The sequence below is a fragment of the Dermochelys coriacea genome, chromosome 9 (assembly GCF_009764565.3).
Source record: "Dermochelys coriacea isolate rDerCor1 chromosome 9, rDerCor1.pri.v4, whole genome shotgun sequence".
Classification (NCBI taxonomy): Eukaryota; Metazoa; Chordata; order Testudines; family Dermochelyidae; genus Dermochelys; species Dermochelys coriacea.
In genome coordinates, this window is record NC_050076.1 from 85,428,938 (window position 1) to 85,444,140 (window position 15,203).

General features: G+C 41.9%; 1 protein-coding gene across 4 annotated transcripts in view; it reads left to right on the forward strand.

Annotated features, from left to right (window-relative positions):
• The window catches only part of DCX (doublecortin), a 118,242-nt gene that overhangs the window by 75,308 nt on the left and 27,731 nt on the right, over window positions 1-15,203 (forward strand). For 2 of the 4 annotated variants that reach the window (XM_038416479.2, XM_038416480.2), the window contains exons 4-5: window positions 3,027-3,129; window positions 6,878-7,015. In XM_038416479.2, coding sequence (XP_038272407.1) covers window positions 3,027-3,129; window positions 6,878-7,015 — 241 coding nt within the window. The remainder of the gene's footprint in view (window positions 1-3,026; window positions 3,130-6,877; window positions 7,016-15,203) is intronic. The other 2 variants (XM_038416481.2, XM_038416482.2) reach the window with 1 other exon arrangement.

Consider the following 15,203-nt stretch of genomic DNA (forward strand, 5'->3'; position numbering starts at 1 on the left):
AGCTCCACTATGTTAGGTGCCACACAACACACAGGAAGATACAATCCCTGTCTGGAGGATGTTACAATCTAATTTGAAACAAGACACAATTTCCATATGTAACCAACACTAGAAGGGAAGTGGGTGAGGGAAGATGAAGCAAATGGCGATAAGATCACCTAGTTACAGGCTAGCTCTGTGTACAATATGATGGTTCTGTAGAAAGGGCAAAGTTACCAGCCTGCAAAGTAACAAGGACTTCTAGCTGTATTCACCTCATGTGGAGATATGATAGGCTAACTCGGAAAGATTGTAACTCGGAAAGATTTCTCATAGCCCAGTTGAAATGAACAGGGCCATCAGCGTCTATGGAAGCTTTATGGAGATTGTTGGACTAGGGTTCCGGACACCGGACTGCGCATCGCGAAGTCATGGGTGGGTCGGGAGAAGGGCACTCAGGTTTAACAAGATGGCACCCACTGACTTTTTTCACTCAAGATGGAAACTGAAGATACCTTTGTGTGCCAACATTGTATTCAAAGGCAGATTGTGGCTGGTCTGTGTGTTGGTGCCCATCAAGTGAGGAGCGGGGTGTAATGCCCCCCTCTCCAGTGCAGGGGCCAGCCGCAGTTGCATTCCATCTGTTCTGCTATGCATAGGTACTACTCCCTTTGATAGTGCCACCAGGGCACAAGCCACCCAAAGGGCTTGTGAAATCAAAGCCATGGTCACAGAGCTGGCCAACCATGGAGGAGAGCACATGCTGCATCTCTTAAAAGGAGGCATCATAGATAGGCATTTTCCTCCCATGGAAGAGCTCCAGGCATCATCATGCCTCAGTAGAGAAAATGTCTCTCTTGCTCCCATCATGGCTTCACCCTCCTGCTATTGAGGGCTCTGGCTAAAAAGCATAATCTGGTAGTAAGTAGCCATTGCTATGAGTTACACTTGATGTGCACACCAGGACTGGAGGTGATCTTACAAAAAAAAAAAGATCCCCCTCAAACAGCAGGGAAGAAAACAATATATGGTAGTTTCATCCCTTCATATTTTATTTTCCCATGGCCAGGCAAGGAGGTAAAAGACTGGGAAACCAACCTGATTCACCTTTATGTTCCTGTAGAGCACAATTCATTCTGGAACCAGAGAAGCCACCATGACATACGTCCCAGAACCTAACAGTGGTATCTGTGACATCTTGTCTGGAACTCCCCAAAGGCTGTGCACTGCATTTTTTCTCCATTGCCTCCAGCAAGTGTTTTATTTTAATACTTTTGTGGCCAGCCAGCAAAGTACCTTGGGTTAGTGTACAGATGGTTAATACCACCTCAGTCATCAGCAGAATAATGGTGGGAATCAGTTACCTGCCTATCAAAAACGCTTTAATTAAAGACCATCTTCCACTGTGACTGTTCTTCACACTTCACCCCTCACAGGATGCTCTCCCGGCAAGTGAGCAAAACAGCTAGTGTGTTGCTTGCCATGGGTTCTTTTATTTCCTAACTCCCAGATGCCTGTTTCTCTGATTGTATTTGTGGTCTGCAGCCCCCAAAGGGGATGCATTGCTTCCATTCCTCCCTGGCTCTGTAGGGCCACAAAAGCGAGATGGGAGTCTGGAGCACAATTTGTTGTCAGATGTTTATTTCCACTGATTTAGGATGGCAAAATAGAGAGTTTTTTGTTTCTGCTGTCCATCTCAGTCTTTCCTCTCTGTGTCCCATCATCCTTGGTATCTACAGTCTGGGAACCCAATTTGCCTTAGGTTGAGAGGAAGTGATTACCTTCTGCTGTTGAATGGACCCTCCATCACTGAACTGTGGGCAGGGGGCAGTGCAAAATGATCACCCTCATTTGAAATTCCCTTCTATTATCTTCTTTAATCCACTGCCCATCACATGCTTACCACATGCTGACTCTTTCCGTCCTGTCCCATTGCTATCCCTCTCCTTGTTGGCTGTAGGGTGACCAGACTGCAAGTGTGAAAAATCAGGATGGGGGTGGGGAGTAATAGGAGCCTATATAAGAAAAAGACCCAAAAATTGGGACTGTCCCTATAAAATCGGATCACCCTAGTTGGCTGGGGTTCTATGGGAGAATTACCCCAGAAGATGCGATAGTGATGTGATATTGTCTTAGTATCACTACATTCAGGATGGTCAAGCAGGAGAGGGCATAAGGAGGCACAATGTTTCCCAGAGGCACAACATGTCCTGGCAAATTCCCAGCTCCAGGCCAGATTGTGCTGGGCATTTATGGCAGAGCAGGGTAGGAATTTTCCCCATACTTGTGTGCCCTACAAAAGGGCGAGGCAGAATTCCAGCCTCTATGGTTGGGGTGGGGCCATTGCTCTGCTCTCCTCTCATGTGTACATTCTGCATGCGGGAGGGGAGAAGGGTGGGATAAGCCGCACCTCACAAAGTGGTGTACTAGGGAAGACACTGTCTCTGTGTTCCTAGGAGCTGTGGGGGCACTTGGGTGAATGCTTCCTAATGGTTCCTCTGAGATGGCACTCCTCCATCCTGCCCATTGTTATGGCCAGACCTCAATGGCACAGTTAAGCCTTCAGTATTCGCACTCATTTTCAAACTTCATAGTCCCAATTTCATTCTCACAGGGTCCCAGTCTGTGATCCTTGCTCTGCAAAGTAGTCCCTTTGATTTTGTGGGTTCTGCCTGAGAGGTATGGTCAACACGAGTAAGGGGATCAATAACCTATAAGGGCCGCACCTGCTTCTTATTTGAGAGGTAGTCCAAGAACATTTGTATCATTATGATGAGTAATATAGCTTATCCATTCCTGCATAGATTGGAAAGGTCACATGTCATTGCATTTTGCAAAGTGATTGGGGTTTTTTTCTTTTTTTTTAATTATAGTTTTATGCTTGATTTGCCTGGAGTACACAGTTTATTGTGCAACAGGCTTCCCAAATTAGTGCTGGGGGGAAAACAGAGAGGAGAGGCAGGCAGTATGCTCATGTGTCAATTAAAGCTGAGCCACATCAGAGTTAACAGTTAAAAATAACATGAATGACTTTGTTCTCTCTGTAGGTGACCTGTCTCCACGATTTCTTTGGGGATGACGATGTGTTTATTGCCTGTGGTCCAGAAAAATTCCGCTATGCACAGGATGACTTTTCTCTGGATGAAAACGGTAATATCTCACGCACTGATCTCTACTCTGTCTACTTGGGATTTTTCTTCCTCCACCCCACCCCACCCCAGTTTGATTGAAGTTGCTTGTATTTTATTGCTTTTTTTTAAGCACAAGTAATTTAGCATCCTTTGGGCTTATTGGACAGTCAGTGAATATTGTAATCTGATGGATATTGACTGATTTGCCACAAGGCAGAATAGGTGGATTCATTAAAGGCACTAACATTTTATATTCATTGAAAAGCAACATAATCTGTTAGCAAATGTCCTCCTAGTTATATGCATATGGTTGATTGTAGTATCAGTTACTCCATCCCCAAGTAATAAAAACAGACTCACAAAATGATCACCACTCTTGTGCTTGAAAGATGTGTATGTGTGTATATGAAATGGGAGCTAAGGCAGTTATGAACTAACATTCCTCCACTATCTACTGTGGCTGATTGTAAAAAGTAGTAAGAGTTGAAAAGGAGTGAAAATTTTAGAGCATGCTATCCCTTTTGGGGGTGATCTATCATGATGGTTTGTCTCCAGTCCAACTGCAGCACCACATTTATAGTCCTGTAGGTATCAATGATAAACTAAGATATGAAATCTATGATATCAAGGAACGTACACATCTTAATTGTAGGATTTACCCAAGCGGTCATAGGTGCTTGCAATTATCCAGTGATTGCACACCTGTTGGGCCAAAGTCTCTGCTGCTGTCAAATAGTGCAACTCCACTGACTTCCGTGGAGTTTTGTCCATTTATACGGGCAGAAAATTTGATCCTTAGACTTCAGCTTGATGCTTCCCAAGACGCCTAAGGTATTTAGGTATCCTTAGATGTGAACTATTATATGCTAAAATTGCAACAAAGTATTAGCATCCAAACAGTGCTTTGCATTCAATATTAGCGTGAGAGTCAAGTGAGGTCTGCTCTTCTTGAAATTCGGGAGGTTTATGACACTTCCTGGAGTCTGTCTTTATTTGAATCTAGTATTTTTGACTTGCATAACTCAGATTAAACAATGTGGTGGTCTCTATGTTTCAAAGAGAGTTTCCAACATTCTGCTGAACCTTTTCAGACAGAGAATGAAGCCCTTGTTGAGCCGAAGAGGCTGTCTACAACCAGTGCTTTGCTTATATTTTAACACCACAGAGTTCACACAGCTCTGAGGGAGCTCAATGCTTTAAAACAGCTTGTATGAAATCCTAGCAGAACAACTTGAAAGGGGGCTGAGCTTTTCCAGTTTGGATGTCTGTTAACAAAAATAAGCCTGGCCTGATTTTCAGAGGCACTGAGCTGCAAGTGCTCAGGAACTCCCAAAAGCAGACAGTGTCCCCTTCGTCCTCACAATCTTCCCATTCTCCACCAGCATCCCTCTCTGTTATAAATCACACAACACAGGGATCCAGGATGTCTTTCTTAACAATCTCTTTTGTCATGGGCATGTCTGCCTCCCCAGCTGGAAGATGTGCACTCAGATTGCTGGCCATTAGGTCCTGTCTGATGAGACATCAAGAGACAGGATGAGAAGTAGTACAAGAAAGATGTATGTCATCTTTTCCCTCCAAAATGCCCGTCACAAGTTCATCCTTCAAATCCCTGTTGCTGAGACCTGGCACTCTTCCAGAATTGCCGTGTCTCTTGTGAACGCACTGATCGTGGCAGCAGCATCTTAGGCTGAAAGAGCCAGTCTTATAGCAAGCTAATTAAAAACTGGGTGAAATCCTAGCTCTATTGAAGACAATGGGAGTTTTGCCATTGACTTCAGTGGGGTCAGGATTTCACCCTCTCTCCGTGTGTGGATCTGTCCAGATACACAGACACACAATGGTTGCCTTTAAAATGTCAATATTTACCAATGGTTATCACACAGTGACATATGAGATCCCCCACTATTTCCATGATCAATTATAGGGAAATACTGTTGTCTTTTAATGGCAACCACTTCCATCCCTTCCTTTGTTTATGTATATGAAATGGATTATATATCAACTCAGCTATAACTATGGAGCCACGGACAGTGCTTCTTTAATACCATCTATAAGATACCATATTCTTTTAAAAACATTCCGCCTCCCTACGTCTGATTTACAGTTTTTGTATATTATGCATCTTATGGCATTAAACAACAGAGTGATCGGGTTCAATGCTCATTCTAATTAGCCACGTGTGGTATCCCTGGAGACAGTGCCAAGTACTGGCATAATTTCCTCTTTTTATCATATTGCATGACCCAAAAGCAAACTTTCCAGCAAACTATCTGGAGGAAAGAAAATGAGGCTGGCTGCCTCATTTCAAGCAGGGGATGGGAAATTAGGGCGATTACATTTTCATAGATATTCTGATATAGAAATAAATAAATAATATACATTTGGGTCAGTCAACTTGTTTTCGGTTGACCAATCATTCATCTTCTGCATGCTGCCTTATTTCATTTCCACTAGGGAATCCAGTCAAGGGGATTTTAAATCCCAACTAATGCTGGCCGAGCTGAGCTTTGCCCATGAAACACGGGCTGTATGTGGGAGATTTAACTTGGAGAACCACCATAATGTCCATTTTTAAGGGTATCCGTGCAGAAGATCTAGGTCTAAGGACACAGGACTGAACTAATCAGCATTTAACAAAGGGGAAATCCTCTTCTTCTTATCCTCCCCCTATTTGGATGAAATTAATAACTTTAAGAAGTGGAGAAGTACTCTTCCAGGTATCTCAGTTCAAGTAACCGCTGAGTTCAAGATTTGGAATGCTTGAAATCCTAATTCTCTTGAAACTTTGTAGCATTTCTATGCCTCTATGGAGCCTTTGTAAATGGTGTTTACATTTTTCTCTGTACCCAATGCATTTATTTTTTAAGAAAACACAGTCGGACTGTAATCTACTTGTGAGTGTAAGAGCATGGGCAGAGTGCCCAGGAGACAGGACTTCATTTTTGTACATCTGCATATGGTGCAGCTCCCAAAAGACTGTGGCTTGGAGAAGTCACAGAAGAGGGTTTGTTCAGGCTGGGTGAAATTCTCTCTAGTGCAGATGGTCTATGCACCACTTAAAGTCTTTAATGCAAGGCCATAAGTGAGGCTTAAGTGGTTGAGTGAGGCTTGTGCTGGTTTTCTGCACCTGAGTAAAGTTCACTCATTGTCCATAGCTATTACACATGGTCTGGTTAGTGTGGGCTGCATTTTATCACCTGTTACCCTGGCTTCAGTTGGCCAGGAGACATATTAATTGTTATTTATTCTGACTTTTCCCATGGTGCACTCTGGCCATTGTCAATATGCTACGGAGATTAATTAGTCAATGGACTTGATTCATCACCTAGGATGGGCCAGTGGAAACCAGCACAGCCGAGGCTGTGGTAAGTTTGCCTGGAGTAGGAGCATAGAGGTGCAAACCACTAGCAACCCCACCCTGCCAGGGGAACCAAACTGACCTAGGCAAGCACTGAATCTGCACCTCTGACAAGTGAGCGCTGCTGGATTTTAACGCTGCCCTCCCCCAGGGTGAATCTCCTCTCTAATTCAGCCCCTCTGATAGCCGTGTGGGAATGCCAGCTGCCTCCTGCACTCAGAGGTGTTCAATCTTCCCCCGTGTTTGTGAAGCAAATTGAAAATATGAAGTGCTGTGGTGTCTTGTATTTCTTTCATTAGATTGTGCAATACATACCCTGTGCCCTCGGTGCTTTCCACAGGGTAAAGGGCCCCTAGCAATTAAGGTCAATAAGAGAACAAAAAATGCTTATCATTTATTTTATTAGAGTGCCGTGTAATGAAAGGGAATCCTCCGACCACTCCAGGCAGCAAGTCGTCCCCAACCCCTCAGAAGAGCTCAGCAAAGAGTCCAGCCCCCATGCGCCGGAGCAAGTCTCCAGCCGATTCAGGTAACCATCAAGACGGTGAGTGATTGTTTTCCAGTGGATGAATATTGACTCCATCCACACAAGGAAACAAATGCCATGTATCTTTCGATACAGTGACCTCCGGCATTTCCTGTTATTTTTATTTATATGCATTGTGATAATGTCTAAAGATTCCAATTAAGATCAGAGCCCCGTTATTCTAGCCCCTGTACAAACACAGAGTAAGATACAGCTCTGTCCCAACAGCTTACCGTCTTGAATAGACAAGACAATGAAGATGAGAGAAAGGGAATATTATTTATCCCCATTCTACAGCTGAGGAACTGAGGCATAGAGAGATCCAATTTTGTCAGATTAGGTGTTTCTTTTCTCTTAGATGTACTTTGATTTAAAATAACCTCCTGTGCAATGTTAATGTTAATAATTATGTAGTCTGGAAACATACCTGTTTAATCCCTATTTAAGAAAACTAAGAACCTTGCCCATTGCAGAAGCTGGCCATAGACTCATTAAAATAAAACAGAGGAACCGGTAAATACAGGTGCTGGAAGTAAATAAAATGGAAATCTTCATTTGCTGTAGTAGCTTTTCATATTTCAGTAGTGTGGGATCCGCCTCTCTCCCTCCAGGATAGAAACTGGCAGGTTGTCTAGCAGCTGCCCATGTAGCATGCCTGTGATAGGTGTATATGTGCCTGGTGCAATCTGAAGCCAAGCCTGAACATTACATCTCTGATAATTGATACTTGGTGGAATCATATTGTAGGAACAGTTGGCCTAGGGTGTTAATATTATCCATCAGAATACTTCCTCCAGGAGATGCAGGGAATGGCCTCTAATTAAAGCGGCAGACCCCCCTCAGAAGCAGGTCCCAAGGTGCCTGCCCAGTCTAAATAGGGCTACCCAAAATGCCAACGGAGAGTACAAAATCTTTTTACCCTCCTAGAACATATGACCAGAATCATCATTCCTTCTCCCAGCCCCTTTATGCTTTGTAATTCAATGTGTGTGACTGGCCAAAAGAAAGCTGACCACTGCATTGCATTAGAAATATCTTAGGCTTTTTGGAAATGAAGCTTTTAATAACTAGTTTTTAATGATATTTTCCACAAGAAGCAGTTCATTAATTTTAGTATAATGCTCTTAAAATACAGAAGAATACTAAGTTAAATTAATGGTGTCAAAATTGTATGGTTTAAAAATTGTTCTGTCTCTAAAAGGTATTTTATTCCTTATTTATATTCCTTTCCTTCATGATTCTAGCCATGTGCTTTTCTTAAAACCCATACCCTTGCTACAATCCCAAACACATACTATATTTGCGTAAGTGTATTGACAGCATGATCCAAAGCCCATCATCAATGGACGAACTCTGACTTCATTGGGCTTTGGATCAGGACCTGAATGCATTATGGGATATTAATTAAGCCTTCCTCTAAATGATCAGGTATTAATCTCTTCCAGAAGCAGAACTGTAGACTAAATAGATAAACAGTCCAACATGATGTAGCAACTTCTATTGCTGATATCCTACTTGCTGAGCAACTCAGTATGAACAAAGTGGTGAATCATGGCTTTGCTGATGGTCACACAGGGAACATGCAATAGTTTGTCTGCATTATGTAAATCAGTAAGTAGGACATTTAGGACTGCTTATCATTTCTGGATATGGTAGTAAATGATCTGGAGGTAAGACCAACAATGAAAGACAACTTTCAAGTAGATCCCTCTAATCCATCGTGACAGTGACCCTTTAACCCTTTCATGGGTGTTCTCAATATGGAAAAAAATGGTTGCCTGTTCTGTTTCATAAGAAAAAAAATCAGTTGAACCTTTTGGTGCTGTTACTGTAATCATTAGATCCTTTGTTGTTTGTCAGGATGGAGAGAAGGAACACCATCTTGCCTTCCTGTTCCATTGAGTTTGCTCTGGGTTTACAGTGCTGACTAGGTCAGACTTTGCATACACAATACGTGAGAGAGAACACACTATTTCATAAATGATCAATAGGCTCAGCTGGATCTTGGTGGTACCAAATTACAAGAGACAAGTAAGATGAGCAAGAAAATGATGCCGAATAAGGTCCTTATTAATAAAATATTTTGACCCATTTTCATACAGTTCTCACATATTTTATTTGAGTAAAATGCAGAATGAATCTTTGCTTCAAGAAAGTTAATTTTTCTGCAGTTCATTAGACCTCCTATCCCTACATGTAAAAGTTGTTTCCTTTCTCATTCTTTCCATTATTCACTTATTGGAAGTTGGAATTTCCCAGTGTCTATTCTATTCTCTTCTATTATATATAAGTTCTTATACCCATGCTCATCATAATAGTATCTGAGCACCAGTATGATGCCCTCTGACATAGATATCGACCTTAATGCCCCCTGAGCCCTAGTCATTACATTGATATTATGGTGATGAGCATGGTATAGGAACCTGTATAGAATAGAACATATTTCCTTGGGTTTATTATCTTTATTATGAAATTTCTTTGCAAGACCAGATGGGCAAATTACACTTTATTCATCATCAACAAAAATTAGAATGTACACAGCAGTGGATTTGCCTCTGGCCATCATTCAAGAGTGTTTACCTGAGCCCACACCCTCATACATACAAACAATGTAAATCTTAAGGCAAATTCTGCCTCCAGTACTGTGGCTCATATGTCAACAAGGAAACTAATGGTGTTTGCAGATATTGGACAAAAGGAATAGGTTGCTTATGCAGTACTGGTCGAGAGAACTGCTTCAGCACAGCCTTCTTGTGCTGATGGTCCTGATGATGCAGCTGTGATAGCCTGAAAAATTAAAACATTTGCCCTACTCTTGGTTCCTAGAAACACTTTTGATCTGTATATGTTGACATATATAAATTTTTTCCTACATTAAGGATTTGGAACCATTTGCTACACATGAAGTAGTGGTGGTACACTGGATAATTCATAGATATGGAGTATGGGCACCTGGAGACCTCGGTTCTATTCCTGTCTGTGCCAGTGACTTAGTTTGTGACCTTTGGCACATCACTTAACCTTTCCCCTTCTTTGGGGGATAGTGATACTTACAATCCTTGCACAGTGCTCTGTAATCCACAGATGAAAAACTGGTGGAAAGATTCACAGAAAAAACTTTGAGATGGTTTTTATCTCTGTATAATCGGAGAGCAGTCTAGACAAAAAAACTAAACTGGTCTCACAATCTCAGAAAAGTCCCAGCGCTGGAATGACTCTGTGTGGCATCCTTCATGTTCAAAGTCATCTTCTCCGTCTGTCCCCGGGCCCACCATTTTTGTGCCTTCCTGCTGGGGTAACTGGTTGATTGGCCTGCAATCTCTAGCTCTCCCTCATTACCTTCCCCCAAACTCAAGGAGGGAGAACCAAGCTGAAGTTAAGCCGTTATTTGTCATTGACCTGAGACAACCCTGCAGTCTGTCCCATATTCACTATGGTCATGTATCCATTGATATGCAGTACATTGGGACCTACAGCATTCTTGGAGCACCACTGAATGTTGGGTGCATATTTGCTATCTCAGCTCCAGTCACTGAGGTTAGAACTGCTTGTGGATTGCAGCAGGTTAATAGTTAAGAAAATATAAAAAGGCGGGTATGTAAGGCTGCCTCTGAGTAACCTAATTATATCCACTGTCCGCTTGATATGACTGGGAATGTACTGCTTATTCTGCTCTGCTTTGGGACTTTTTATTATAGCAACCCTGGGAGAGTCTCACCCAACTATGTACACAATCAGATCTCATGCCCCAAACCCCCAAATTAACAATGATAAAAAAAATCCTTCCATTGAACACTTGTCATTAAAAACAAGCATCAGGCCAAAGGGGCCTGTGCATGGAAGGGCCACGACACTGATCAAAATATTCGGTAGGTAACCAGCCATATTCCTTGAGAACCAAGCATTTCCTTTCCTTCTCCAGAGGACAAATATTGGATTGTCACAGAGGCACAGGGTGTCTGAGAAATAATAATCACATTCTACTGATGAGAGCAAGCTTTGTATCTCCTGGGGTGTCCCTTCTTCCCTCTCACTGATAGAGTTGTGGCAGGCCTGTACATTTAGCTTCTCAGTGCTGCCTATGTCACTTCTCTTTTGATACAGTGGCTGTTCCCAACATTGAGTGGAGTGTTGCCATATGATGGGTCATTTCCTGAGTCTCAGATTGAACTTCCTTGTTGCTTTGACACTGATGGTTTCTCACATATTATCATGGCAATGTGAGCTAATCCATTGAATGTCTCAAATTGTTAGCAGTTCAGAATGTACTTCCATAGAATCTTTTTGCTTGTCCTTGTTTCCCGGGAGCCAGATGGCAGCCCAGCTTTTCACCACCATTGTCCAACAGCCTCCCAGATTGCTGTCCCTAGGCATAGAGGGAGAGCAAGATTCATGGAGATGATAAGAGCAAGTAGGTCTGGGGTGGAGTCAAGTCTCTGTACCTCTGCTCCCAAACCACCAACCTGTAGAATTAAACTGGTGCAGGGAGAGTTTCAGGGACTTGTAAATTGCACCTGAAAAGAGTCTGTAGCAGGTTACTTTCCCCCTGGAGTAAGGGGGAGCAGAAAGGGAATTATAACTCGGGCCTTTACCTAAAGGTTCAGTATAGCCCTCATTAATTCAAAAATTCAGAAAGGCAGATTCTATCCATCTCACTCATCCTGAGCAGTACCTTACTGCCAAGAGAAGGCCCATTGATTTCAATAGGACTATTCTCATAGTAAGATATTATTCAGGTAAGGACAGCACAATCTGACCCAAAGGTAAGTTTCCTTAGAATTTCTCTTTCCTTTTCCTGTTCTATCTAGGTTGTAAGATGTAAGTGGAATTAACAGATCTGGAACTCCAAATGCAGGGATCACAGGTGGCTAAACACCCAGGGCCTGATTGTGATCTCACGTACATCACTATAAACTAGTGGATCCCATTGTGCTTTATGAAATGTCTTAGATCAGTCTAAAGGGTCCATAAAAGGGGGATTAAACTGCCCTGGCAAAATAGGACCTGGCAGACAGCTGTCATAGGAACTATATGCTGTTCTTGCTCCTGTCCCCTTGTTCAGGGAGCATTTTGGACGAAGGGTGGGTAAGAGGGTCATGGCCCTAGAGCATTGTTTTCTAGTTATTATGTTCTGGCATAACAGCCTGCACAAGGCTGTTACAGGCTGGTGCAATTTAGAGCAGCCCCCAAGGTAATTTTACATTATGCCATTGGTCAGGCAGGCCCTGGCTATGGCAGGACTGGGGGGGCACAGAGATGGCAGGAAAAGGAGAACGTACAAGGTGGGCCAAATGATTTAAGTCAATGTAAAGCCAGCATAAGTAAGATCAAAATTGGGACAACAGATCTTTAACACCGGGAATAATTTAAAAACAAACAAAAATACAGAGATAAATCTTAGGTAATGAGGTCAGGTGGAAAATGTTGTTTTTGTCATTTATCATTTGCATTTATTTATTTTGAAAAATGTATTTACTCTATTAGTAACATTTACTAAACTCCCAGAAATTCCTCCCCTACACCATCGGCATTAAACCCATACGATAACTCAGTTTTAGCAAGATATTTTAGGATCAGAACTATAGTGTATATGAAGCAAGAAGCAAAAAGCAAGAGGAAGACCAAGGACGGGGTAGGCCCTTTATTCAATGAACAATAATAGACAATGTGAAAATGACAGAAATACTTAATGACTTCTTTGTTTCAGTTTTCACCAAGTAGGTTGGCAGTGATTGGACATCTAACGTAGTGAATGCCAGTGAAAATGAGGTAGGATCAGAGGCTAAAATAGGGTAAGAACAAGTTAAAAATTACTTAGACAAGTTAGATGTCTTCAAGTCACCAGGGCCTGATGAAATGCATCCTAGCGTACTCAAGGAGCTGACTGAGGAGAAATCTGAGCCATTAGCAATTATCTTTGAAAAGTCATGGAAGACGAGAGAGATTCCAGAGGACTGGAAAAGGGCAAATATAATGCCAATCTATAAAAAGGGAAATAAGGATTTAAATTCTGTACCCGGAAAGATAATGGAGCAAATAATTAAGCAATCAATTTGCAAACATCTAGAAGATTTTAAGATGATAAGTAACAGTCAACTTGGATTTGTCAAGAACAAATCATGTCAAACCAACCTGATGGCTTTCTTTGACAGAGTAACAAGCCTTGTGGATGGGGGGGAATCAGTAGACGTGCTATATCTTGACTTTAGCTAAGCTTTTGGTACTGTCTCGCACGACCTTCTCATAAACAAACTAGGAAAATGCAACCTAGATGGAGCTACTATCAGGTGGGTGCAAAACTAGTTAGAAAACCATTCCCAGAGAGTAGTTATCAGTGATTTACAATCATGCTGGAAGGGCATAACTAGTGGGGTCCCGCAGGGATTGGTTCTGGATCCCGTTCTGTTCAATATCTTCATCAATGATTTAGATGGCATAGAGAGTACACTTATAAAGTCTGTAAATGATACCAAGCTGGGAAGGCTTGCAAGTGCTTTGGAGGATAGGATGAAAATTCAAAATGATCTGGACAAACTGGAGAAATGGTCCTCAGTAAATAGTATAGAAGTCAATAAGGAAAAATGCAAAGTACTACACTTGGGAAGGAACAATCAGTTGCACACATGAAAAATGGGAAATGACTGCCTAGGAAGGAGGACTGCGGAAAGGGATCTGGGGGTCATAGTGGAGCACAAGCTAAATATGATTCAAGAGTGTAACACTGTTGCAAAAAAAGCGAACATCATTCTGGGATGTATTACTAGGAGTGTTGGATGCAAGACACGAGAAGTAATTCTTCCACTCTACTCCATGCAGATTAGGCCTCAACTGGAGTATTGTGTCCAGTCTGGGCGCCACATTTCAGGAAAGATGTGGGAAAATTGGAGAAAGTCCAGAGAAGAGCAACAAAAATGATTAAAGGTCTAGAAAACATGACCTATGAGGGAAGATTGAAAAAATTGGGTTTGTTTAGTCTGGAAAAGAGAAGACTGAGAGGGAACATGATAACAGATTTCAAGGATATAAAAGGTTGTTACAAGGACGAGGGAGAAAAATTGTTCTTCTTAACCACTGAGGATGGGACAAGAAGCAATGGGTTTAAATTGCAGCAAGGGAGGTTTAGGTTGGACATTAGGAAAAACTTCCTAACTGTCAGGGTGGTTAAGCACTGCAATAACTTGCCTAAGGAGGTTGTGGAATCTCCATCACTGGAGATTTTTAAGAAGAGGTTAGACAAACAGCTGTAAGGGATGGTCCAGATAATACTTAGTCCTGCCATGAGTGCAGGGGACTGGACTAGATGATCTCTCAAAGTCCCTTCCAGTCCTATGATTCTATAAAATCAATGTTTTATTTTCAGGCTTAAAGAAATAATTCTGTCATGCCTTTTCACTCTTCTGGAGTTTTTGCCTTTGGTAGAATTCATATGTGTCAGGTCAGGGTTCAGTTGTACAAATATTTATTTTGTGACAGGGGAGTCTATGATTTTTCCAGCAAGAAATGATTAACATCGGCATGTCCTCAGTGACTCCTATGGAAGATCAGCAGCACATTGAGTTTAAATTTAAATATGACCTTTTCTAGCTACAGTATCTAGTGGCCTAAGATTGACTTTGGCTCAGGGAACCAATGATCAGATCAGTGAGGGACTGTTTCTGGACTTTAATTTCTTGCTTCTCTAATGGGATAGAGAGACAATTGCATTTCCACAAGGCAGCAACAATTAGCAGAACAGATACAGAACATCAATCTGGCCTGACTGCAGACCTGACTCCCAAGGGTTATTTTAAATGAATGTGTTAAAAAGGCAGCAGATGTCTTTGGGATCATGCACAATATTGCTCAAACCAGCCTGCTATCTATTTCCACTTCCACTTAAGCTCCAGGTAGCCATCAATCTACGCTATATAGAGATATTAAATGCTAAAAGCTACATTAAAAGAACATTAAGATTGTAAAATCAAGTACTCAAAAGTCGGGAAATCTCTGATTTAAGGTTGCCAATGCAATGTTAATTCAGCCCCCTTTTGTGCATGTGTTATGATAATCTTTAATTACAGGATCACGTACTATTTTTTCCATAGGACCCTGCCTCATTCAGTGTGAAAAATTGACAGTGGTCACTGAAAAGTAGCTATTTACTGTTTTATTTTATCTGAATTGTTCAATGTTTTGTCCCAGGCCTTACTACTGCATACTGTACAAA